At 44.4% G+C, this 26,424-nt stretch overlaps 2 protein-coding genes across 5 annotated transcripts; one reads left to right on the forward strand and one right to left on the reverse strand.

Annotated features, from left to right (window-relative positions):
* Positions 1-313: 313 nt before the first annotated feature.
* eml4 (EMAP like 4) lies at positions 314-24,102 on the forward strand. Of its 4 annotated transcripts, XM_011484244.4 has the most exons (24): positions 314-629; positions 4,096-4,281; positions 4,349-4,469; positions 4,757-4,930; positions 6,168-6,308; positions 9,698-9,723; positions 9,844-9,882; positions 12,183-12,306; positions 13,048-13,197; positions 13,275-13,344; positions 13,702-13,812; positions 13,899-13,994; positions 14,077-14,211; positions 16,808-16,943; positions 19,658-19,806; positions 19,913-20,038; positions 20,161-20,292; positions 20,381-20,448; positions 21,210-21,298; positions 21,384-21,481; positions 21,622-21,709; positions 21,805-21,903; positions 21,975-22,105; positions 22,351-24,102. In XM_011484244.4, the coding sequence occupies exons 1-24, from the start codon at positions 605-607 to the stop codon at positions 22,804-22,806; spliced, it is 2,970 nt and encodes a 989-aa protein (XP_011482546.1). In that variant the 5' UTR covers positions 314-604; the 3' UTR covers positions 22,807-24,102. The 4 variants fall into 4 exon arrangements, with proteins under 4 accessions (XP_011482546.1, XP_020565058.1, XP_020565059.1 ...); XM_020709399.3 differs by lacking the exon at positions 9,844-9,882 and having other exon boundaries at positions 315-629; XM_020709400.3 differs by lacking the exon at positions 4,757-4,930 and having other exon boundaries at positions 315-629.
* Positions 24,103-24,275: 173 nt separating this feature from the next.
* LOC101175589 (uncharacterized) lies at positions 24,276-24,967 on the reverse strand. Its single transcript, XM_078931501.1, has 3 exons — positions 24,808-24,967; positions 24,554-24,655; positions 24,276-24,453 (listed from the first exon to the last, which is right to left on the reverse strand). The coding sequence occupies exons 1-3, from the start codon at positions 24,854-24,856 to the stop codon at positions 24,359-24,361; spliced, it is 246 nt and encodes an 81-aa protein (XP_078787627.1). The 5' UTR covers positions 24,857-24,967; the 3' UTR covers positions 24,276-24,358.
* Between the last annotated feature and the right edge of the window lie 1,457 nt (positions 24,968-26,424).

Below are 26,424 nucleotides of genomic sequence, written 5' to 3' on the forward strand. Positions count from 1 at the left end.
TTCTAAAAGTACTCCTACACATTCTAACACAATAAATTACTCTTATGTTCAGTCATCCACAGAGGTTTGAGTTCAGGTGTTGTAGTCTCTTATGTGTAGGAATGGCCGCCCAGCGAATTCCCCCATGCCTGTGGCAAGCCACTCCTGCACAGCCTTGCTTAAAAATTATAATCTTTAAACTGAATCTGTTTTAGTACTGTAATCTGAAGATTTTCTCCAAAAATTAAAAAGTTGTGATTGGGTTATTGCATTGACTGTAATGGTTTTTTGCTGTTGTAGGTTTCCTCGACTGAAACCCGAGCCGCCTCCTCCTCTTCAGGAAGCGCGCTCCCCAGCAGGCGGAGTCGGAACCGTGCAACAGCGTCGTGCTCGCGGCTCGCTCCCGTCTCGGCTCGTGGACCACCGGAGCGGCGTTCTCTTCAGCTCGCTGCGTTGCGGCGGATTTGAGGTTTAACACGGGCGACTACGGCGGCAGGAACAGACCAAACTCTGCTCGGTTCAGTTGGTTTCTTCCCTCTGCTGTGGAAAACTCCGAGGGAGGCCCGCAGTGTGCGCTCCGCCTCCCGCAGGCCTCCAGCCCGGACTCCCGCGTTTCCGCAGCAAAATGGACGGATTCACCGGCAGCCTAGGTGAGTTCCGCCGCAGCTCTTTCCCCCAGGCCCCCGTGTTGCCTGCATGCAAGGCGTAAAACCCGTGGAACCCGCACGCGCCTCGGGGGGCTTTACACGTGTCACTGCTGTTTTCATCGAAAAAACCGCACCGCCCCTCCGGCAGTCGCGGGGCCACAAAACCAACATAGTCTTAAACAGATGGGGAGGGGGGCACGCGACTATCTGACGGTCCAAAAGCACCCATTAGAACCCGAATAGTTCTAAATAGCTTAGTCTTGTACAAAGAATCAAAGAGTAGAAATGTATACGTGTTGTTTTCGCTAATGGTGCGCACGAGCCGTTCATCTAGTTCGGACCCTCTTGCAGGCTTAGGTCCGGCAGTGACCCGTAACTTTCGGGACCTTCAAACACTGAGGTCACGTCTGGGTTTTCATTTTCAGTTTTACGAAACCTGGTGAAGAATCATTTCCTGCCGATTTCATTTGTTTATTTGTTCAAAAATTTCCCCGCCGTTTTTTTAGTTTCCTGTTGTTGACTTTTCCCTCCTGCTGGTTTCCGTCGTTAACTGGTCTGTCCTTCAAATCAAACTTTATTCAAATATTTTGACACAATGCACAACAGAAAGCTGTTCAGGTTGAGACATTTATCAAATGAATATAGGGCTTTTTAAACAAATGAAAATTAGCACAAGAAAACTCGCACGGCGCACACACCTCCACCCCGCACAAACAAACTCACATTCCTACTTCCGGTTTCTGAACGAATGTGGGACAAAAACACGGAGAGGTATAATCGGACGTGTGGTCGTGCACACCAGAAGCAATTCCCCATCTGACCACAAACCCGTCACTGTAGAAACCCTCCACATCAGGACCATCCCCACAGCAACGACCCCCACAGGGGGCTAGGGGAAAGGTCATCGGTTCATTATTGGTGTGTGTGAGCGACCCCCCCCCCCCCCCCCCCCCCAAAAAAAGAAGAAATTATTGGTATAAAAATAAATAGAAAACTTTTATTTAGGCTCTTCTCTTCCCACCTGAGAGAGTCTACAGGATTTCTCAAAACTCCCGTTTTATTTCACGTTGATATCATCGCAACGATCAGAGTAAATTAGTTCAGAGGCGTCTTTCACAGATAAAAAAAAAGTTTGACATGGATTTGATGTTTGATGTTCAGAACAAAACCTGTATGCAGATCTGTCAGAGGAAAAAGATCTGAAATCGGTTGCTCAGCCTCTAAAAACATAACTATCTCACATTTCCATAATTTTTATTCATCCTTATTGACTCCACGTCACTGATGTCCCCCCTCTGATTTATTTTTTGAGATTTTTAACATGTTCTTGTGGTATTTTTTCTCGTGATGGACAACATATTTAAATGAAATTAATCTTAAAATTGCATCCTGAGTATTTCTCTTTTCAAATAGTTGTGAACCGGGAGCAGACAAAAAAGTCTGTAACTGTGACGTAGAATCTACTAGTTCCCAGCTCCGCTTCATTCGGATGCATCCGCTTGTAGACAAACAGATCCATGTACGTCTTTATTTTCTTCACCTTAGCTGGTATCCGGCTCAAAATTGTATGTCTGGATTGCTCCAGGATGTTTTTGCTCTGGTGATGTGAGGTGTGAGGGGCTGTAAGGTAGCAAAAGCAGATTTAAACATTCCCGCCCACATCTTAGAAGTGAACTTCTAATAAATGACTGCCACTGCAGAAACTGTCTTAGAAAGCGACAGGTTTTTAGGTTTTGGCTAGAAATGGAGACTCCTTCCTTCTGATAGAAAATCCTGCTGGTTTTTTTCCGTCGTTTGTCTCGTCTTCCTGCTGAAATGTTAGCTTTGTTTAACCCTTGTGTGGTGTTCATATTGTTGTTACTCAGCCAGTGTTCGTGGGTCTGGTGGACCCGTTGCATGTTGTGGTTTTTAATGCCTCACAATCAAACACTTTGATGTTAAAATACTCGACAGATGTTTACCTCATCCAATTACAATCAGTATATTTGGTTAATATTTGCCCTTTACCTTTTTTAGATCACATTCATAACTCATTATTTAAAACGTGATAAAGAAAATCAATTAAAATCAAGATATGAGTGGAAACAAATTTTCAAGTGAAGCAAGGGTTTTCAAAACTAATGACTTTTATTTATTTGAACACAGAAACTGAATCCATTCAGCTGCACAACACAAGCTGAACTCATAGAGTAAACCTATTAGTCAAGACAACACATCAGCCCCATTGAACACATGGCCTTCTAGCCACTAGCCTATACAACACATGGTCCTGGCTGCTGACGGCCTGGTCCTGTGGCTGGGTGCTGATGGCTTCGTTTTGGAACTGGCTGATGCTCAATCAAATGGTAAATGGTAAATTGCGTATATTTATATAGCGCCTTTCTTCCAACAAGGACAAAGCGCTTTACAGTCACAGACCCATTCACCCAGTCACACACACATTCACTCACACATTCAGACACTGGTGGTGGCTCCGCTGCCAAGCACAGGCGCCCGCCTACCACCAGAGGCAAGGTGGGGTTCAGTGTCTTGCCCAAGGACACTTCGACTCATGGGCATGCAAGGCGGGAATTGAACTTGCAATCTTACGATCATGGGCCGACCGCCCTACCGCTGCTCCACGGCAGCCCCAATCTAATCATCTTCTTCAGAGTCACTGTCAGACTGAATTTTCAGAAATGTGATCCTCTAATTCTGAAACCTCCTCTTCTGAATCGTCTCCCTCTACATCATCATCAAAAACGTCTCTCTTCTAAAATCAATTCCAGGGCCCTCTGCGCAGAAAGTCTTTTGGCCATTTTGATCAGTTCTGATAAGAAACCACACTGGCGAAGCTATATTTATAGTGTCCCGCCTCCAATTTGTAGCAGATAAAGAGGGAGATATTAAAGATTCCCGCAAGAAATGCTTGAATTATTCTAACAATGTTGCAACCATGTGCGGGAACCGCAGGTGCAGAAACAGAACTCACATTTACAGTGAATCTTTCTCTCTCTGCCACTCTCTCTCTCTCTCTCTTTCTCACTGGTCACACACACACACACACACACCCCCCCCCCCCCCCACACACACACCCACACACACACAGCAGGCCCAGACAGGTGGAGGACAGAGTGTAGGTACATAAAACATCAATTTCGACACTTCTATTAGCCCCGGGTCCAGTGGACCCGAACATCTTATATGTAATAGAAATGTGTTGGGGGGGTATACGGTGTGTGGTCATTAAACATGTATTCTGATATCGGTTCTTCACAGAAAATGAGCCAAGGCCAGTGAGTCTGAGTTTGAAAAATTAATTAATTGTATCATTTTTCTTTTGATAAAAAATGAAAACGGGTCCCACAGACCCGAACACCACATAAGGGTTAATGGATCTTTAGAGCATCCTGCTTCATGTATCAGATTCAGTTTTTTTGTCTTTTTTACCACTACTGTTTGCACTGACAAACCTGATCTGTGTCTGCAGATGACAGCATGTCTGCTGCCAGCGTCTCAGACGTCAACGACCGTCTGTCTGCGCTGGAGCTGCGTGTGCAGCAGCAGGAGGACGAGCTGATGGTGATGAAGGCCGCTCTGGCTGACGTCCTTCGTCGTCTCGCTGCCTCCGAGGATTCTGCCACCGCCGCAACAATGAAGCAACAGAGGGGGAAAGGTAAGTGAGTTCCACCAACGACGTCTGATTCTGGGCTTGTTGCAGTGCTGACTGCATCACCCTGCAGGTGGAGGTCCTCTCCGCGAAGCTTACTCCTTGTCCTGCATCACCAATGGAGGCACACCTGGACGGAAGAGGGACTCTGCCTCTGTCACCAGGAAGGACACAGTTTCATCAGCTGCTAAGAGGTAAAGGCAGATGTGATTGGTGGGCGGAGTCTATGTAGGTTTCAGGTGTCTGATGTGAAGGTCTGTGCTTTGGTGAGTTTTTGCTCAGTTTCAGATCCACAGAGTTCGCAGCGTCAATGTAACCCAGCCCACATGTAGGTTTGGTCACATGGTCTCACGTGTTGCTCAGGCACCAGTCTACAAGCAGACGAGTCATCCAGCCATCAGCCCAAGAGCCCGTTACTGGTCTGGTTCAGGCATGAAGACTCTGTAGAACCAGTCTCTCATGGTACCGGTTCTGTTCACAGTGGATCAGACAGGAAGAAGGAACTCAGCAGTCAGCTGTCTCAGATGGAGGAGATCCAGGAGCACGAGGTGGCTCCCCACCCTCAGGAGTCCTCCCCCAGTCCTTCCTCACCCCAGAACTCCCCGAGACCAGCCCATACCTCAGACAGCAGCAAAGGCCACACAACACCTAAAAGGTTTTTGCCTGTCAGCCACATCTGACCTCACTTCCTGCTGATGCTGCTACTAACCCTGCCTCTAAACACCTGAGGTCCTGCTGTGCTCCGCCCACGCTGGAGTCACCTGATCTGGACAGGGACCAGTGTGGGCGGGGAGGGAGCCAGAACAGGAAGCAAAGCCGTTTTCACGTGTGTTCAGCAGCAGGGGGGGGGGGTCTGCTCCTGACTCCAGAAAAGTTTCTAACAAAAAAAGCATTTTAATAAACAAAGATTTTGGTTGCAATAAAACAAACTGATAACTGAATCTGTTTTTATCAACAACAGTTTTATTAAACAGTAGAGCAGTGTTTGAGCAAATATTTGTAATAACTTTTTATTGTCAAACCACACAGTTTTGCGCCGATATGCAACACTTTACGTTAAAATCTTGCATATCAACAAAAACCTTTGGTTTTTCTGGTCTGCTTCAGATTTAATTGGAATTCCGTTAATTGCGTAAAAGGTCAAAGAGTTACAGAAACTAAAGGATCATTAACACTGGATCTAAAATTCTGGTTTTAAAAGGTTTAAGGCAGAATACATATGAACTTTAAACACATGTAATCAGACAGACATGAATCCAATTAGAGGAGACCTTTACTTACCGTTAATGTAAGCAACGATCTTCGGTTGCTCCAAAATACTTTGTGCTCTTTTGGATGAGGTCTATGATAAAGTGTATTTGGAGCAGGTTCTTTACCCCCCCTTTAATTTTCTGCCCCACGTGTGAAAAAGGCTTCTGAAACCAGATCTAGGTGTCTTTTGCCTCAAAGTTTCAGGGCCTTGCCAACTTTTTGTGTCTTTACGCTTCCTATTGCTCTGCCAAACCAACTTCAGAGCTGCTTGCATTCGATGATGGCTACTAATAGAAACTTTCCCCTGCTTTCCCGTTGGAGCGTCCCTCCTCTTTGACTTTCTCTGCTCCTTCTCTTCCAGCCGGTCTTTTGATGTTTTCCAGACTGCAGCTCTTTTCATAGGGTTTTTGAAGGAGGAAGCATCTTTTCTGAGCTAAACCTGCAGAACCTTTAAAAGACACTTAAACAAAGACTTTTGAGAGTAAAAGTCTGTTCTTCTGTTTTGTTCAGCAGAGTTTAGGAATTCTGAATTCCTCTTCCAGAAGAGAAGACTCAGAGGTCTATGCAGGTGCAGCTTAGAGGCTCCTCCTCCTCGCGGTGCTGCGGTGAAGCTAATTCTCCGTGTGTGTTCGTGTGCTCAGGGGTCCTAGTGTGAAGCGGTCTTCAGGAATGGAGCGCTCTCAGAGCACCACATGGGACTCCTCAGAGGACAACCGGAGCAAACTGGTGAAGGCTGCGTCCACCTCCAAGCTGTTGGCCAAAGCTGTGAAGAACGCCGACAAGTAAGATGGAGGAGAGATGGTTTGCTGATGTGGGCAGCAGTCTTGAACTCCATGCGTTTTTTTTTTTACGTTTTCTTTTTGCTGAAAAGATTGGTACATTTTTATTCCTATATTTTCCTGAGGAGTATAAGTCGCAGCACCAAAGAAATTAATACTAAAGAAGAAGAAAAAATCATGTATAGTTTGGCGCTGGAGTAAAAGTTGCACCTTTGGGGCAAAAGCGCGATGCTTCTGAACCATCCTGCCAAGCCCAGAGTAATGCCAAACGCGATTGATGCGTCAAATTTGCGTCTGCTGGTCTATAAATGTGTTCTTAAACTACATTTCTTAAACTTCCTGTGTCAAGTTTTTCTGTAATTTTACTGTCAAGCTAATACTTATTTATTTTAAAACGACATTAAAGTCGTTCCTGAGTATAAGTTGCACCCATGAGCAAACAATGTAAAACAAAAAAAAATGTATACTCGGAAAAATACAATAGTTTCTGAAGATTTAACTCCTTGAGGCCGTTCTCTGTTCTCCTTAATGAAAGTTCTGCAAGGAACCCTGGGAAAGCTGAGGTAGAGCAGCTCGTTTATCTGGAGATAACAGAACAAAATCCTCATTTGTTCTCCCAAAATAATGACTTAATATCTTGTCGTCATGATTTGGGTTTTAAATGCACTTATTTGGAGATGAGTAGAAAAACATCGCTGATTAATGAGCTTATTGTGTGATAACCGCCTCAGAGCAGAAGTCCTAGCTGATGTAGACAAGCATCCACACCACAAGTAGCCATAAAATGATATCAGGAGACATGAAGCTACCAACTCATCTCATTTATGCTCACTTCCCACAAGTGAGAAAAAGACGCTGCTCTTTATTTTAACAACACATAAAAAGCAACAAAGCCACACACAGCGATGCACAGATAATCTATGGTGACAGGCATCACACTCTGTCATAGATTACTTTGGATGTGGTCAAACTCAGGAAAATTGAATTCTGCTAATGTTGTCAATCAGATACAGCCTAAACTACTCTTTTGTCTTTGCAAGACCAAAAAACTTGTTACCTCTACACCAGTGTTTTTCAACCAGTGTGCCGCGGCACACTAGTGTGCCGTGGGAGATGGTCAAGTGTGCCGTGGGAAATTGTCCTCATTCACTGATCTAAAAACATTTTCCATCTCCAGGATTTCAGCTCTCTGTTCATCCAAACAGGCCGTGATAAAACACTGAGTAGTTAGGAATATAAAAGATCAGGGCGGGGGCGGCGGGCCCCTGCCTTGCTCCTACCTGGACCAACCGTGGGCCGGGTGGGTGGCTGCCTGGAGTGCGGAGCGGGTCTCCCTTGGGGGGTCCTGGCTCGTACCTGGGGTCGGGGCGGGGGGATGCCCGGAACTCCTGGGTGGTGGTGGGGTGCTCGTCTGGGGCTGTGGGCGTCCCTCTCCGGTGGGGCCCTGCGTTGGGCTCTTCCGGCGCGGCGGGGGGCTGCTTTCCTGGCTGGGCTGGGGCGGCGCTCTCTTTCCCTCTGCGCCTCCCTGCTCTCTGGCTCTGGGGGCCTCGCGGCGGTCCTGCTGGCCCTGGCCTGGGTGGCGGTCTTGGTCGCCCGGGGGGCGGTTGTTCCCTGCCTGTTCCCGTGTGGCGTTGGGGGGGCTCCGGCTGCCGCTGCTGCTGCGGCGGGGGTATGGGTGTGGGGGTGGCTGGGCGCTCCTCCTCCTTCTTTTCACATTCCACCATCCATTTTAGAAGAACATAAACACTCACCTGAGCACAGGTGTTAGCTCACCTTTGCACTAATAGTTTGCATGATTGAATGAAAGATTTCACACTAGTTGGTTTAAAGGCATAGGTATGCGTTCGTGAACACTATCTGTTTTGTGTGCATGTTGACATGTGGACATTTTTGCGGCTAGCAGGTGTGTTGATAATATTTGAGTGTGTGTGAACAGGCCCCGCCCTTTTTGTACTACATTTGAACCGTACCGTAACGATAAACAACCAGTAAACCTGCCTGCTCTATGCTGCTTCATGGTCTTACCCCCCTTCCCCTCCTATTATCACCCTCCTACCCCCCCCTCTCTCTAACGTCCCTCTCTCTTCTTCCCCTCTTTCCTTTTCCGTCCGGTCCAACACCAAAGATTTTCAAACATGTTTGAAATTAATAAAGTTTGGCCTCAATTACAAAAGGGGTTTATTCAGACATACCTTTGGTTTGTCTGAAGATGAATAACCCCTCTTGTTAAAATAAAATATGTCCAACACAAGAGGCCCTCAGCTCTCATCTGTTTGCCTAGCTGTTGGACAGGACAAGTTAAAAAAAAAAAAAAAAAAAAAAAAAAAAAAAAAAAGGAATATAAAAGATCGTAAAATACTTTTTCTTTGCGTTTATTTTATTTTATTAAAGACATTTTGATAAGAATGACGGTACCGCGATTCAGCTGCACCTTCGGCTGTATTTTGGAAAAGTCCCGTCCCTTCAACTGTCTCCACCAATCATTCTTGGGGGGCTTAATCACATGTCATCAGTCTGACCAATCAGAAGTGGTTAAAGTCTTCACTTCCTTGTCCCGATTTAGCTCGTAAAGTCGCTCAGTTCTAACAAAAATAGCAGCTAAAGCTCGTCGTCGGTGTAGCTTTCCACAGAGTCCGGTATCAGACCGTGGAACAAGTGAACACATCAATGAAGCTCCGAAAAGCGATCTCCGGCCGTTTTATGCACTACATCTCCCATGATGCATTGGGTTGTGAGAGTGACAGCGCACAAGGAGATCTGTTGTTAAACGTCTTGAAACTAACGAACACACAAACTGTTTTTAAATCTTCTAACTTAACTTTTATTGAATCTTTTAGAAAAAACAGCTGAAGTTTCCAGCTTTTTCTGCAACAATTATCTCAAAAATGCATGTGAGATTGTGGAGGGAAAGTAGATCAATACAGACTATGAGTTTCTCCTTTTTTTTTTTAATTTTCTGATGCTGGTGTGCCGCGGGATTTTTTTTAAGGTTAAAGTGTGCCGTGGCTCAGAAAAGGTTGAAAAACACTGCTCTAGAAAACGAGCTCAGGCGAGGCCGTTTTTCCGAAGCACCTGGATCTGATGCAAAAACAATTTTATTTATTCACTTTGTTCATCCAAACTCTCTTCATATTTTTTATATCTTAGTCCAAAGTTTGCTTTATTTTTAATCTGCTCTTGTTAACTTTAATTTTTGACTTGGTAACTTTATTTTGTTTTCTAAACCTTTTTAGGCTATCTTGATAACCTTTGTTTACACACAAACATTTGACCTAAAGGCCAATTAAAATCCAAAAGTCATTTAACCAATAAGCATCATTGCTGTCATGACAACAGTGGCGGTTAAACCGTCAGAGTAACGGGTGTCTGTGTTTTTTTTCTTCTTCTTTTAGACATAAAGAGCCAGTGGTGAGTGCAGGTAAGCTCAGTGCGGCCTTTATCCTTCACCGCTCATCATTGTTACCATCATCATCACCATCATCATAATCATCGTTTCTTCATGTTTTGGTGTGTGAGTGACAATGTCTTTGTTTCATAGCATCCAAAATGTCCACTCGAGAGAAAAACAGCCAGGCAGGTAAGTCACATGAGCGAGCTAACATGACCACAGCAGCTTCCCTTTTCTGATCTGAAACAATCACCTCTCTCTCTCTGTATCTCTGCTTTGCATTGTCAGCCTCGCTCAACCACCTGCTCTCTATCCTTCAAGCTGCTCAGGTGAAGCCACACCTGTCTGTGACTCCACCCTACCATTCACTCTTGTTCTTGTTCAAAATGCTCATACAGTCCAGGCAATCCCGACCATCTGATTGGACAATCACAAGTCCTTTCAAAGACGTTCTTTTTCTGCTCCTCACTTGTTCTCTTTTCCTCCTATTTTCTTTGTTTTTGATGGTCAGACTGTCAATGAAAGTAGTAATTTATCAAACATGCTCAGGGTCAGGCCTGTACGCGCTAGTTACTTGCATTAAGCGACCAACTTTTGTGATTCCTTAGTAAAAGTTCTTCAGATGCTCAAATGTTCCAAACACAGAACTTTTCTGAAGCTGAAATCAGCTTTTGGTCTGAACCAGAAGGAGAACCTAAACCCGTGGTCACCAACCCTTATCCTAACTAGTTGTGGGACAGTTGACCGCAGACGGAGAGAAAAAAAACCCTGCCTTTTTTTTCTCGTTTTATTTATAATAGATTTTGACAGAGGTTTATGTGGGAAAACTGCTGGATTCTCTCCACCACTTCCCGCTTCTTGTCGCATGTCAAGCTGCTTGGTCATGTGTCAAAAATCCATCCACTACATTCTTACAGCGGCTGCGCCGACCGCTAAATTAAACCTCCCAAACTTGCAAAGTTAAGAGAAAACAAACGTATTTGGAAAGTTTCTTTTTGCAGAATAAAGCCAACGAGGAAACAGAAGAGGAACCTTCGACTTAAAAATAAAAGAAATCTGCAAATGAACAGACGAAAACCAGGAGTCTTTACTCCAGATATGGATTTATTGTGACATTTGCTGCCACACACCATAATAATGAAGCACAACATTCAGCAACCGACTGCCTAATGTTGCAAGGATGCTGCCAATAAAGTTGCTTGAACAGTGGATTCACGTTTATTATATTTATTGACTGTATTTTGTTTTTATCTGTCAGACATATAAAAATCGATTTATAGCATTTTAATGGTTACTACCCGCAATCTAGAGTTCAAAAAACGTTTAAAGCAGCTGCAGATATTTGACAGAAGATGAAGATAAACTTTACCCACATAAGTTAATAGAAACTGTAGGCTTTTGAAAAAACAAACACTGGACGACCACGTAAGCCTCGTACGGGCCGGTCTGTGAAAATTGGCCTGAAAAAGGTTGGCTTAAAGGACAATGTTCTAATATTTGACATCACAGAGGCCAAGTCAGAGACTTGGTGTGTTGCTGCAAGAACAGAAATAATAAAAACTGTAGGATTCCCCAATAGCCATTTTACCTAAAACGTCTGAAAACAAAACGATCAAACCTGCTTCCTCTATAAAAAGAGCTTTTTAGCCGGTCTCTCCTTTACCCCATAACTGCCTGTCCTTAGTCCCACTCCTCTTAAACTTACCTGACACCTGTTCCTTACCTGGCCCACATGGTTCTGTCTGTCACACCCCTCCCACATCTGCCCCTCACGTGTCCCAAACCATCCCTACACATGTCCCACACTTTTCCTCCATCTATCCCCCACCCAGCCCTGACATACCAATATCTCTCCCTCTGTGCCTCATCTGTCTTTCATTTGTCCAACAATCGCCCCAATCTGCTCCATGCTTTTAAAAAAAAAAAAAAATATTTTCCGCATCTGTCTCCTCTTGCTTATCATTCCTGAACCTTTCCCTCATTTGTCTCTAACTTCTCCCAGACCTGTCCCAGTCCATTCTCAAACATTTCCCTTATCTTTCCCGCACTTGTCCCACACATGCTCCTCACGTATCCCTGCCATATTCCTCATCTGTCGCATATATTTCCCACACCTGTTCCAAATTTGCCTCTTTTATCAGTCCCACACTCCTCAGGTTTCACTCCTGTCCCGCATACGTCCATCTCCTGTCCTTCATGTATCCCACACCTGACTCACACTTTTCCCTCATCCATCCCACATGTTCCTCACATGTTCCACACATCTTTCACCTGTTCCTCACCTGTCTTTGACTCTGTCTTGCAATCCAGTGATCTCCAACTGTTTTTAAAAATGTTTCTTTTATTTACCTTAATGAAATTGGCCAAGTCTTTGAAAGAGATTTGTTTATAAATATATTTCAGATTAGATCTGGTTCAAAATCAAAGTTGTGTTTCAGGGGAGTCTGGCTTTCAGCAGTGGTCCAACATTTGTGACTTGTCTCTTTCAGAGGGGAATCACATAAAGATGTTCATGCGTGGCAGACCAATCACGATGTTCATCCCGTCAGATGTGTTGAACTATGACGATGTCCGAACTGAACTTCCTCCTGAGAGACTTAAGCTGGAATGGGTGTATCCTTGATTCTGCAGAGTGTTGTGGTTGTTTTTATTTTTATAGTCAGAAGTATTCTCTACATTTTGTTTGTCTAAACTAGGGGTTTGGAACTTCCAACACTTAAAGAACCATTTGGGTCGACTATAACCTGATAGGAGCCACAAAGTCATCTTTAGAAAAATGCAACATTGTTACTATTGTAGTAAATATAAGTAAACTATTGTTATGTTTTTTTGGCCAAACTACGTCTTTTTTCTAAATATGAGGTAGTTTATAACAGGGTTTCACATGACTTCTTTTCAAAATGCCACATAGGATCATCTCACTGCAGCAAATGTAGTAGGAAGCATCGTCCCAGCATTGATGAAAGGGAAACAATAGGCTAATCACAGATGACGTTTATTGGTACACATCGGTCATACATTTATTAACCTAGCTAACATTAATCACAAATACATATTTAGCAGCGATGGCACAGAGTTGAAACGATCTTCTGGACGATTTTTCGGAAATCAGACAGAACTTCTGTTTTTCTGGTGAATCTTGGCAGAATCTTAAGCCCTAGTCTGATTGACAACAGTCAGAGTGACGTGGATTGACCACTGTCTGCAGTCCCACCGATGGTGTCTTTTAGCTGAGTGCATTCAGGGCTTTTTGACCAACTTTTGAGAGGTCAGGATAACCACCAACCTCACTCAAAAGTGCAGACCCTGTTTTGAGTTCTGGTCTTGGTGCAGGTTTTCCTTAACTGTCTTCAGGTACGGTTACCGTGGCAGAGACTGCAGAGCAAATATCTACCTCCTTCCAACTGGCGAAATAGTTTACTTTGTGGCATCGGTTGTGGTTCTGTTCAACTACGAGGAGCGGACTCAGAGACATTACCTCGGACACACTGATTGCGTGAAGTGGTGAGAAACGTGTGACTCGGCGTTGTGCTCCTGCTAGCTGCTGCTGCTGCGAGAAACTGACGTTTCTGTTTCCACAGTCTGGCCATTCATCCCGACAAGATCCGCATTGCCACGGGGCAAATTGCTGGAGTGGACAAAGATGGACGGGTAAGTGTGTGAAGCTATGACTGATGGAAATTTGTTTGGAATTTTAGTCTTTTTGACGATTTGTTTTAATTTTTATTTTTTTTGTTCTAAATTTTTTTTTTTAATTGTTTGAAGGTAGTCATTGAGTGTAAGTTATCAACCTGGAAAGGAATCGTGAAGTTATGAAGAAGCAGCAACTAGTTGGCAACAGTTGAAGAACCTCCAGAGTTAGACCAGAGTCTAGGAAAAAAATGTCAATTCTAAAAAAAGGAAAAGCAGAAATTGGGTTGATAAAATTTCAGCCTGTTCTGAAAACCAGCGGCTCGGTTCCTGAGTCGACAGCAGGACTTCTGATGGGACCGGTTCCTCTCCCTGCAGGCACTGCAGCCTCATGTCCGGGTCTGGGACAGTGTCAGTCTCTCCACTCTGCAGGTTATCGGCTTGGGAACGTTCGAGCGAGGCGTTGGCTCTCTGGCTTTCTCCAAAGCTGTGAGTATGGGCTCAAAGCATCATGGGAAGCGCACTGACATTTGTATGGCTGCTCAGTCAGTCACAAGGTTCTTGTCGTGCCGCAGGACTCGGGTCAGCACCTGAGCGTGATTGATGACTGCAACGACCACATGCTGACTGTTTGGGATTGGCAGAAGAAGTCCAAGATCGCAGAGATCAAGGTGAGCATCTTTGTCCCAGCTAGCTGTCAAAGCTTTTGTGGAATGTTCCCAGAGCTCTAACTGCTGTGTGTGGTTCTAACAGACCACCAATGAGGTGGTCCTGGCAGTGGAGTTTCACCCCACTGACCCAAACGCCATCGTCACCTGCGGAAAGTCGCACATCTTCTTCTGGACCTGGAACGGAAACTCTCTTGTCCGGAAACAGGGGATCTTTGGGGTGAGTTGCATCTTTGTGTTTCTATGGAAACGATGCACCAACATAAAGTTTTCAGGAGGAGCGTCTATGCTTTAGAACGAGCGGTTTTTTGTCGTGACCTATGATGAACATGTTCTGGTGTGATCAGGAAAGACTGAACCTGTGATGTTGTTATAGAACAAACACTGATGTTCTGCTGAAAAGCAGGAGCCTCCATTGCTTTCTGCAACCTTTTTGTGTGGAGGCCTTTGGAGTTTGACGGACCTGCTGAGGTCCTGCCGGTGTTTCAGTGCAGAATGAGAGGCAGTGTGAACTGGAAGGCTTCTTCTAAAGTACTAAAATGTGACTAAAGTCAGTCTCTGTCTTTGCCTTGTCCCTGGAGTGGTTGTGTCTCACACTCTGCATGCAGCTCCAGATGAAGCGACTTGGAAGCAGTCGAGGGTTTGTTGCCTTGACAATGGGTACAGCACAGAACAATCGGTTGCTGGTTCTCTTGCTCAAAATTACCCTCTCGGTTCTGCTGGAGTGCAAAAAGTGTAAAAGTTTATTTTCTGTGATCGGCTGCTGAGGCTCAAAACTAGGGTTGGGCGATGTCCCCTAATTTGGCCGTTGACGATGTTTGCTGTCAACCATCGGGATGGACGATGACATCGTCTGGGGGGGGGGGGGGGGGGGGGGGGGGGGTAATTTTACATTTTTCGTTCTTATATAACTGCTATTCGTTATTTTGCTTTTTTCATTTTATTTCCCAACTAATGGTTAATCCGCAATGATCCAGTATAAACTGAGGGAAGTGACTAACAGAAAAAGTAACAAGCAAAATAGAAAAGAAGTGGTCCGCTCCCGCACTTAACTAGCGAAGTGGACCGGCGGAGGGCGGATTTACAGCTTTATGTTTGATGGGAGGGGGGGGGTACATGAGCGGTATGTGTGGGAGATTTAAGACTGCGATCCGTCCCGCAGCTCTAGGGGTACTAGCTACCGAACTCAGAACCGGGTCTAAACGTGTGTCTGAGCACAGTTCGGATCGTCAGCAGACACACAGCGGTTTGAGCTTCAAAGCAGAAATGTCGCTCAGTCCTTAGAAAACATTCAAACAATCACGCGGATTTGTGTTTCCAGTCGTGTCCCGACTAAATAAAGGCTGATGTTATTCTTACACGTTTACGTGCAGCGCCACCCAAAGCTAATGTTGTTAGCCCGTGTTAGCATACTGCTAATCCTGGCTTCGTTCAGAAAAAGCACTGACCACACGGATTAAAATTCAAATGATGAGCGAACAGGTGTTTCATAATAACCGTAACATTATTAAAAGCACGTTTAGAAGATCGTCTCGTATTTTACCGAGCTGACATGTCAATGTATATAGCTGCTCGCCGCTGTTATCGTTTTGTATTGATTTGTTACCTTCAATAAAGTTTGGAAAAAAAGCCGCTCGGCGGAAGTTGTATCCTCTTCCGGTTTTCAAACTGCGCATGTGCGAATACTGCGCATGTGCGAATGATTTATTCCGACCGAAATTGTGACCTTAAGGCCCGTACACACCGGGACGAATATTCGCCAGGCGTTATTCGCCAGCGTTTTTCGCCACGTTTTTTGTGTTCACACCCAGGCGATTTTCGCTGACGATGAGTGGAGTGAACATGCAATTTCATTCCCTGACATTAGATGGCGCTTAATGTAAAACAGAAATACTCCTGTACACAAGGTGGCGCTGCGCAACTTTACGCTTCTTAAAGTCGCTTTTCACTCAGAAGAAGAGAGCAAGTATTTACACGCTTGTCAGAATCAAACAAAGAAAACATGAATATTTCAAGCACCAGTAGCTCCAACTGGTGCTTGGTTCGGGGATATTTTAGAATGTCCGTCATTATTGCTTCGCGGCTGTGTGTAGACGCTACTTGGCGTCTATCTTCTTCGCTGGTATGTGTGCTCAGCAAGGCAGTTTTGTGTTTGAGCGCCCCCAAGTTGTGTTTTACTGTAACTTCAGAAGCTCCAGACACGTGAGCAAAAGCGCCATTCTCATTGGTCGAGTAGATTTCGACGCGACGCGTCGAAAAAAAAAAACGAACCCGAGGCGTTTTTTTTTTTTTGACGCTTTAACGCCTGGCGTTTTTTCGCGTCGGTGTGCACACTCTCGTTGGTGCCCTTTGTTTAGTCACGAGGCGTTAAACGTCGGCGAAAATCGCCGGCGAAATTCGTCCCGGTGTGAACAGGCCTTAAGTGAACGTTTTTATATTCTGAAAACATTTTTCTGGGCCCATCTACACGGTTGGATACTAATCCGACCATTGATCCCATCAAGATATTTTGTACATGTAACCGCGGCTTATGGTGTCGACGCGCAACGTGGCGGGGGCGTGGCATCACGATGGTGGTCTCTCCATCGGGATGTCAGTCACCCATCACGATGGACGATGATATCGTCCATCGGCACAACCCTACTCAAAACAGATGCAGAGGAACAACGCAGAACCTCCTACTCTGTTCAGAAACGGTTTCATATGTGAAGTCCACGTCTGTGTTTCTGGTCTAACAGTGTGAACCATTCTGTGTCTGGGATCCAGTGTTGGTCCTGGTCTTGCTTCAGTCCAATCTTTTCTTATTGTTCCTGCAGAAATACGAGAAGCCAAAGTTTGTTCAGTGTCTGGCATTCCTGAGGAATGGAGACATCTTGACGGGAGATTCTGGAGGATACCTCCTGGTTTGGACCCGCAACTCTGCTGACGCCCCTCCTGCAAAGGGACCCAGAGGTGAGGATCTCATGTAAAACCTTCCTGCTATCCACCAGTCATTTCTTGACGTTTAACTGCCTTAGTTAAGGAAGTTATCTTTAATTACTGACTTATCTAATTTTTAAATGCACATTCAGCTGAAAAGAAAGCAGATGAACAGCATTTGTCCTTGTATGAATGTTGGTATCGTGGCCCCTCACTGTATTACAGTCTCCCTGTTTCATTTTTTTATTCAGCTAGACTTTGCTTTATTTTGTTTTTACAAAAAACTGTGCATTGTGTTTTGCATCCTGATTGGCTGTTGACCTGGTCAATCAATCTCTCCTGTGCTGTGTCTTCTGTACAGAAAGCGTTTGGCTTGCCAGAGTTACATTTACATCGCGAACAGATCTTTGTTTTCATTTTTTAATACTGGACTTATTTTTGTAAAAAGGTTTGAACTTGGAGAGTTTAAACAAGAGAGAAAAGTGCAAAAATGTCTCACTAAGTTTTGGCCTCAAGTGGATAAATAATTTGCTAAAAATGTATGACACCATTTACCGATGTACTGATTGCAAGGGACTCAAAAACGTCTTTATTCTTAGAATTCTATCTGATGGTGAACTTGATGGTTGAGCCTGGGATAGTTTGCACTGGGGATAACATCATGCACCAGCCCCAGACACGTTTGGCGGCACAATGTGTCATCTTGGTTGTTTTTATGCACCTTTACCAGTTGAGAGGAGAAGGCTGGGACATGGCGGTTTAAATGCTTGTGTCTTGGTTGTGCTGACTCTACAGCCTGGCTTTTGCGTTTCTTTTGTGTTAAATTCCCACTCTGATCATTTTTGATCTATTGAAAAAAGGGTTCCCAGTTGTCTTTTAATTGATTATGCAGTTTTTAGCCAAAATAAAAAAAAACGTGTTGTTGTCTGGGATATAGTTTCTGTAGAGCAGAAACTATAGAGAGCACCATTCCAGCTCAGACGAGGAAAGCAAAGACGCACACGGATCTATTTGTTTGCTGTAAAGTTCCCCATTTCTGCGAAAACAAATCGCTGCAGGACAAACGTCTCTAAAACTTGAATGGGTCCGAACAGATCACGTCTCACTTTGGCGTCGGGGCAGGTTTTCAGCTCGTCTGATGTGTTCCTGTCCTTAAGGCAAACTAACCAGTACTTTCAGCTGATCAGGTTCACACTCGCAGGCTGACTGGATCACTTTTGTGAACAGAAGTTGCCGTAGGGTTTGGCCAAGGTCCACCAAAAGCTTGTTGAACAGGTCTGAAGGGAAGTGCGGCCAAGATTTAAATGTTTTTTTAAACGTTTAGTGATTAGTGAAAACTGTTTTTTGATTTTACTTCTTAACACAAATAGGATTTTACTTTTTCTTTTTTTTAGAAAACAATAAAAACAGCTAAACAGAAAACAAAATGAAATGGAACATTAAAAAGCTTGATTGAGGTAAATGGAACACAAGTAGATTATAAAACCTAAAACTTTTAGCTGCAGGGAGAGAAAGATGCAACTGGTTGTAGAAAGAAAAGAGCAGCAGATTTCTGTGTTTTTCACTCTCAGCTGACAGTATTATGTTCATTTAGTTTCCACTTCCCACTCCCAGTTTATTTAAACCAGGGCAGGTACTCGAGATCAACCCGGGCCGTTTTCCAGCTCAGTTTGCTCTGCTTTCTACTAGGGGAGTAACCATGAATGGATTTTTATTCCTACGATCCAACCAGATCGATCTGTCTCTGGCAAGTTTTTAATTGAATTGGCTATAACATTATTAAATTGTTTTAAAATAAAATAAATTAATTATATTGGAAAATACTATTTGGATTAAGACATGATAGGTTTATTTTACTTTAACATAAAAACGGCCGACTGCATCATGAATTTAGCAGAGACATGTGACCATACAGTGTGCTAGAATGTTCTAATGTTCCCATTGGAGTATTTTAATGTGGAAAAACCAAAGTGAACTTTAGGAAACTGAAATGTGAATGAATTTGACATTCATTCTTGCTTATTTGTTTGTTTTTACACATATTTAATTACTAAAAGGCATCTGTAAAAGTTCACCTGCACTATTCAGAACCCAGGTATTTATCTCTGAGGCATACTGGTTTCATTTTTTGTAGAGAATGTCCTGGATCTATTTTAGGTCAGTGAATCGAAAGGAATCGGATTGTTCAAAATGAACCAATATGTAATATAACTATGAATCGTATCGTTAACCACAAATTATATGAAACAAATCGTTGTCCCCCCAAAAATTATAAACGCTGACCCGCAAGCCATGGGAGGGCCAGTGGATGGGACTCCCCCTTATTGAAAAGGGAGGGAGCTGGCAGTAAATGACTGAATTATGCCCTCATTTCTCCCAGTGTTACAATAATGCCACCTATTGTGAGACAGTTTTCAAGAGAAATACCGTACAAAACAAAACTTTATGGTGAGTTGATTCTAGTGACAGTAAAACAAAAATGTGACAAAATAGTCTATTCCAAGGTTTGTTTGTCCTAGCAACCAAGAAAAGAGATTCAGTGAAATGTTAAAGTAATGCTGACATTTTTGGTCAAAGTTATACATCACTGTTCTTAATCAAGTATCTTGTGCTTTTAGTGCCCCCATGTGACGTAGAGGGTCTTTAAATGCTGCCTCACCTTTGACCTCATTGGCTGCCCTCCATATTCACAACTAAATAAGTTCCATTTCATAAATGCCCCGTTTTGTGTCTGTGTGTCCTTACAGCCTTACAGATCAGTCGGCAGGTGGCGGCTCATGAGGGAAGTGTTTTCTGCATGTGTGAGATGAGGAGCGGCTCCCTGCTGACCGGTGGAGGCAAAGACCGGAAAATCATCTTATGGGACCACGAACTGCGAGCAGAGCGGGACATTGAGGTACCACTCGGGTCCCTGTTTGCCCCCCAAAAGTGCCAGGAAGTCACCCATCATAACCCTCAAGTCTCTGAAATGAAGGAACTGAGCCGTCTGCGTTTCTCTGCAGGTTCCGGATCAGTATGGAACCATCAGGGCAATAGCTGAGGGAAAGGGGGAAGAGTTCCTGGTTGGAACGTCCCGCAACTTCCTCCTGAGAGGAACCTTTAATGATGGCTTTCAGGTGGAGGTGCAGGTAAGACTCTACGAGATTATCTTAACTTTGTTACGCCACATGAGGGGCTAGCATACGGCCCCCTCGGCAAGGTCCACTTTGTGCCTTTGAATGAATTCAGGTCCTCTTTGTGGTGCATTTAGGGACATACCGACGAGCTGTGGGGTTTGGCGTCTCACCCTTCCAAGGAGTTGTTCCTGACGTGTGCTCAGGACCGGTTGGTCTGCCTCTGGGATTCCACGAACCACAAGCTGCAGTGGAGTCGCTCGCTGCCGGTGTGGAGAACAGGGTCTATGGACAGCTGTTTTAGTAGTAACGAATAGTTGACTGGTAGATTAAGCTTCTCCTCCTCCTCTTCTTCAGGAACATGGACACTGTGCAGACTTTCATCCCAGTGGAGCTGTGGTTGCCATAGGAACCCATTCCGGGAGGTCAGTAAGGGTGTTGAATACACATGCATATATTTATATACATCGGACTAGGTCTGCACAATAAATCACAAATGAATCGTTATCACCATATCAAGCTGTGCAACACGTAAATCCCAAAAGTTGGCAAAAATTGTGATAGATGGTAATCTTAAACTTGCTAAAACAATCTTATGGCAGTATTTTGCGAATCAAATAAATCCCTTTATGCATTTGACCAATCGGATGGACTCCTTTACATCATTGACCAATTAGAAGGAGAGCTTTTATGTTAGATGTTCGCCTTCTATGTAGATGTGGGTCATTTGGAGTGTAATAGAAGTCATGTTGACTCCTATTTAAATTAAACTGTTACAGTGAAATGAATTTGTTTTTGGTTATTTTGCTATTTGTTCATGTATCGCAAGTTCTATCGTCATCGCAATATTGATCACTAATATCCCTATATCTGACCATACATTCTTTATAATGCTGTCCACCTGAAACATGCTAGTGTCCTGTTATCCTGACAGATATTTTCCCCAATGTTCAAACTGTCCTGATGTTCCAATATCCTCCAAATCTTCCAAAACTCCTCCCAGTGTTCTGTCTTGATGTTTCACCTGACCTCCTGGTGCTCTAACTGTAAAATTCTTATTTCTTTTGTCTGGATCAGTCAGTTGTCCTGATATTCAAAATGATCTGCGTATGGATATCCTGAGGTTCTGTTGTCTTGATGTTTTTTCTTTCCCCCTGATGTTCTAATTTTACTCCTGATCTTCCAGGTGGTTTGTTCTGGACGCTGAGACTACAGACCTGGTGGGGATCCACACTGATGGGAACGAGCAGCTGTCAGTGATGCGTTACTCCGTAGGTGCGTAAAGTCAGGCCGGCGGTGTGCCGTTAAGTCTGTGTTGGAGAGAACTGTAATTCCCAGCATGCCCCTGTGTCCTCTGCAGATGGCACCATGCTTGCCGTCGGATCTCACGATAACTTTATTTACCTCTACAACGTGCTGGAGCGAGGACACAAGTACAGCCGATATTTGAAGTGCTCGGTAAGTGTTTGTACCGGTTCCTTCTGTAGAAATGGGAACGCTCAGTTTAACAGTCAAAGAACCCAGTAGTTCTAAACTCAGAGATGGAGATGATCTTGTTGAAGATGTTTTGATCATCAGTTACTTTAATGTTTCCTCAGGGACATTCCAGTTACATCACACACCTGGACTGGTCACCTGACAACAACTTCATCATGTCCAACTCTGGGGACTACGAGATCCTCTACTGTAAGTACAGTTTATCGCAGTACCTTCAAGCTGAAGTGCTGTGTAGTACTTTAGGGTACTTTATGGTACTGTGTGGTAACAGATCTTTGTTCAAGGGGACGTTCCAAACGGCTGTAAACTGATTCGGAACCGATCCGACTGCAAAGACATCGACTGGGCCACGTACACGTGTGTCCTGGGATATCACGTGTTTGGTCAGTACACATCGGCGTGAGGTTTACTGCGGCCTGTGTGGACTCTGTGCAGTAACACTGTTCTGTTGCAGGCGTTTGGCCCGAAGGCTCAGACGGCACCGACATCAATGCTCTGGTGAGATCTCACAACAGGAAGGTGATTGCTCTGGCGGATGACTTCTGTAAAGTTCACCTGTTCGCCTACCCGTGCTCCACCTTCAAGGTAATGCAGCAGCAAGCGCACTCGCACACATCAGAGCACCTGTTTGTGTCTGTATGAGGCAATGAACATTTACAACAACACACTGATGGCGAGTACACAGAACTTGACGCCACGACGGCGGTTATTTAGTGGGTAATGACACCCAGCTAAGGTTAAAATCACGCCGAATGGGATGTGAATGTGTGTGGATGTAATCTGGAACTGCAAACGGCATCTGTGGCTAACGGTCATCTGTGCGTTTGCAGGCCCCCAGCCGTAAGTACAGCGCCCACAGCAGTCATGTGACCAACGTCAGCTTCCTCTACAACGACAGCCACCTCATCTCCACGGGGGGCAAGGACACCAGCATCATGCAGTGGCGTTTGGTGGGGAAAGCTTCTCTGTCGCTCACAGACAGCCCCGTGACTAACTCCGCCCCCCGCCGGGCGGAGCCTGTCGTTGCCCTTTCGGATCCCGTGCCTGCCACGCCAATAATGGAGCCCAACCCTCCCCCGACTGCTAACGGAATCCAGAAACCCTCCCTGGAAGTGTCTCCCCTCACTGAATTGATCCCACCCTCTTCTGAGCTGACCCCGCCTCATTCTGAGTCCACCCCTCCCCCCTCAGACAGTACGGTGAGTCTGAAGGACAGCCTGGAGCCAAGCGATGACACGGCCACACCCAGCGATGAGGGGTTGCCGCCACTAACTCCGCCCTCGTAAGAGGCAGACAGTGGGACACCAAATGAACAGGGTGGGGGGCTGGACTGGGACTGTGGTCCTGTAGGTCTCGCAGTTTGAACCATCGTGGCAAATCCAGAGAAAAGTCCAATCTTTCATTTCTTTTGGCCGAAATATCAGAATTTGTGCCTTTTTTAAAAAAAGAAAAAAAAAACCTTTCATACAGAAAACGAGCATGAATCACACATCTCTGTTCATTTTTGTACCTGCATCTGTGATGGGGAGAGAGCACAGCACCCCCCCAACACGCTAAAGTCAGTGAAAATGAATACATAAATTCCCTTTTTAAAAAGAACAGAGGAGAGCAAAGAGAACCAGGAAGAGTCCACGCTTTTTTCCACATTTTTAATGGATAAGAACATTTTTCTTTTTATATTGATCTATCAAATTAAAATCCTAGATTCTGTAATAGTGATTTATTTAATTGCAGCTATTTCAAAGTAAAACACCAGAAAAACTTTTTATTTGAAATTCTGAGGATCCTACCAGTTGTTTGAGTATAAAAACAAAAACATGGAGGATTTTATCACCAATTAAAGAAACTTGTTTGACAAATAACTGAGTAGTTTTAAGGTGTTTGTAAGCCTCTTTTCCTGTTAGAAACACGCTCTAAAAAAGCTGACCTCCAAAATAAAACTGTGACTGCAGTCTGCATGCCATCGGTCAGAGTGAGACCTCTCTGCCGGAGGATCTTTGCAGCACGTGTTTGTATATACTGCAGATGCTCGTGTACATTTCATTAGGGGGCAGCACAACCCTCAGCAACACTGTCAAATACTGTTCCTCAGCCGTCGCTCCCCCACCTTCGGGCACAAAGCTGAACGAAAGGAAACGTAATGGGGAGACACAGTTAACGAACAATTGCTGCTGTTGTCTTTGTCTCTTCTGGACTTTTTTTTCTCTGTCAGTCTGGATGTGGAGGTCTGAGGGTGGGGCATAAGCGTGGGTGGTGGGGCTTCTTCTTTACTTCTGTTGCATTTTGATACAGTCACCAGTTTTCTATAAGGCCCCCCCCCCCCCCCCCTCCCCCCGCTCAGAGTTCAGGAACTCACCTGGGCGTTCAAGAAGGGGGCGGGGCCATTGGCCGCAGGGTGAAACGGGATGGGTGTCAGTGGTCGAGTAGGCGAAGTTTAAGATATTTCATTATCAGTGTTTGATTGAATTACTCATGCTGTGATTTCATGCGACCGTTTTGAGCCAATTGTCTTCTCGAATGCATTCCTGTCAGACGACAGACTGTACTGAAGATTTCAAGAGAAATAAAACTTTTGCAAACGACGAGTCACGTTCCTGTTCATGCGAGCTACAAAATAAGGTTTGGGAAAAGGCTCTGTCCTTATAGCAGGAAGTTTTTCTGTCGAATTTTGTAAAGTTCAGACTCAGGACAGCCTTCATGGAGTTGGTTGGTTGATTTTTGCAGTAATCCTATCATCAAAGATCTTCCACAAACGTTTCCAGCCCAAAAACACTTTTATTTTCTGTGGATTGACACACGTTTGAACCCAAACCCCTCTGAACATTTACAGTTTCCCAGTTATGATGTCCCGGCGTTGCAGCGGTCGGTGTAGCAACACCTCCACCCTGCTCGAGAGCAGTTTTCCAACCGAGTGCAGCCTTTTTCACCGTTACCTGAAAATGGAGAATACATTGGAGACCCCCCCACAAAGAAAAATGTCAATGCAACAGATCTATTTTTTCCAAACTTTAGTATGTGTTGTGGAGGACTCACTTCTGGTGTAGCAGGCCTGCTGGACTTTGCCTCTACACTGCATCAGCAGGTTGTTGACCATGAAGTAGTCCTCTCCATAACACTCAATTAAAAAGTCCTCCGCTGCAATGCAAGTATGTGCATGTCAGTGAGTGTGATAACTACCTTCTTCCAGCAGAAAGAAAATGGTTATCTCTGTAAATCTGTGGGGAAAAAGGCCTCCAAAGTCCAAACGTTTTTTCCAACCTTGTTACCAAAGTTGCAGATGTTTGTACCTGAGCAGAGCGGCAGCAGAAGCAGCACCAGCAGTAGATGAAACTTCATTTTTCAGAATTTCTCTTGGAGACTCCAAACCTGACGGATGAGCTCCTCCAACCTGACTTTTTATACTCTGCACCAGCACGGCAATCGATCATGACGGGCGAATCGCCACTGACGCAGCCGTGAGAAGCCTGTTTGTTTAAACTTTAGACGCCCTTTCCCCAAACCCAGCTTCTGCTGAGTCATGCTTTAGCCTGACTTGCAAAGATAAGACTTGTCAGTGCCATGTTTGATCAAGTGACATAGCATAAAAAACAAACTTGTTTGAAATCCAAGCTCCCTTTACTTGAGAGCTTGAGGAAATATTATCTGTCCTAAAGACATAAACTTTCTTTTTGTCTATAGAAGCAAAGACGGTCTTCAGGTCTAGGCCATGTGGCCGACTGGATACCTGAATATTTGGGGAAAGTTCAGGAGAATCAAAAGTTTTAATCGTTAAGTTACTGGTGTATTCTCTGGTTCTTTGAAAGCAGTGTGAGATGTTTCACTGGTACTTACCTCCCTGTGTGGCACAGAAAAACACCCTGCAAAAATGAAGCAGAATTTTTACAAAGGTGGGAGGAGCTTGTCACACCCAGATGTTACTTGAGCTTCCATGGTTGGTCACACCAGAAGTGACGCAAAAAAAAAAGTTATCAGTTATTAAACCCAGAAATGATATAAGCAACCCTATGCTTTAAATTAAGATCAATAGTTTAGTATAGAAGTTGTTGTCTTACTCTCTTTGGACTTGCAAAAGAAGCTGAAGAGAACTTTTTCCTAATGTTAATGCTGCGTTCACACGCCCAATCAAGCAGCCACTGTCAATGAAAAGTTGATGTAAAAGTGTGTTTCGAATCTCTTGTGTAGCTATGCAAGTTTCTACAACTGTTTTCAAAACCCAAAAAGGTTACACCAGGTCGAGCTTTGACCAATCAGAGACTGGGAGTTGGTAGAGATGTATGGATGGTCTCCCTTTTATCTCACAAAAGTGTCAACCGTTTGAAAATTCAAGGAAGATAAATTAATAATTGCAGTTTGTGTCCAGCCAGAATTATGTAACACCAAGTCTTTTTTACATCAGAACAGAAGTGTGAAAGAAAAAGTCTGGAGCAAGATTTGCACCAACATTTCATACCAAACCTCTTCCAACTGTGTTGGACATGCGCTAGTAGACAGTAGAAAAAGAAGCCCTTCCTTGTTTGTCCAGTGTGAACTCTTTGAACTATAAGTGTGTTCAAGAACATCATATGGCCAGGGTGTCCATTGCTTCAGGCACCTGTTACACCTGGAGAGACAATTACTGGGCCATAAAGCTGCAAAGATCTGTTACTAAAACCTCACTTTTTTTGGAGGGTGGATAGCCCTTCATTTCCATAAGGAAGGCAACCTTTCCCCCCTGTGAACTGAGTTCAGTGTGAAAGTCTTTAACCCTTGTGCTATCCTAGGCACTTTAACATTGGGAGTTGGGTCATCTAGACCCACTGGACAGTGCGCTGAACCTTTTTTCTTCAATGATTTGTGATCTTCACTGGTGTCCATGGATTACATGAAATCTTTCCACCTTTATCCACCTTTGTCATGGAAGGGAG

This window comes from Oryzias latipes, chromosome 15 (genome assembly GCF_053564925.1).
Source record: "Oryzias latipes strain Hd-rR chromosome 15, Olatipes_Hd-rR_3.1".
Taxonomy (NCBI): Eukaryota; Metazoa; Chordata; class Actinopteri; order Beloniformes; family Adrianichthyidae; genus Oryzias; species Oryzias latipes.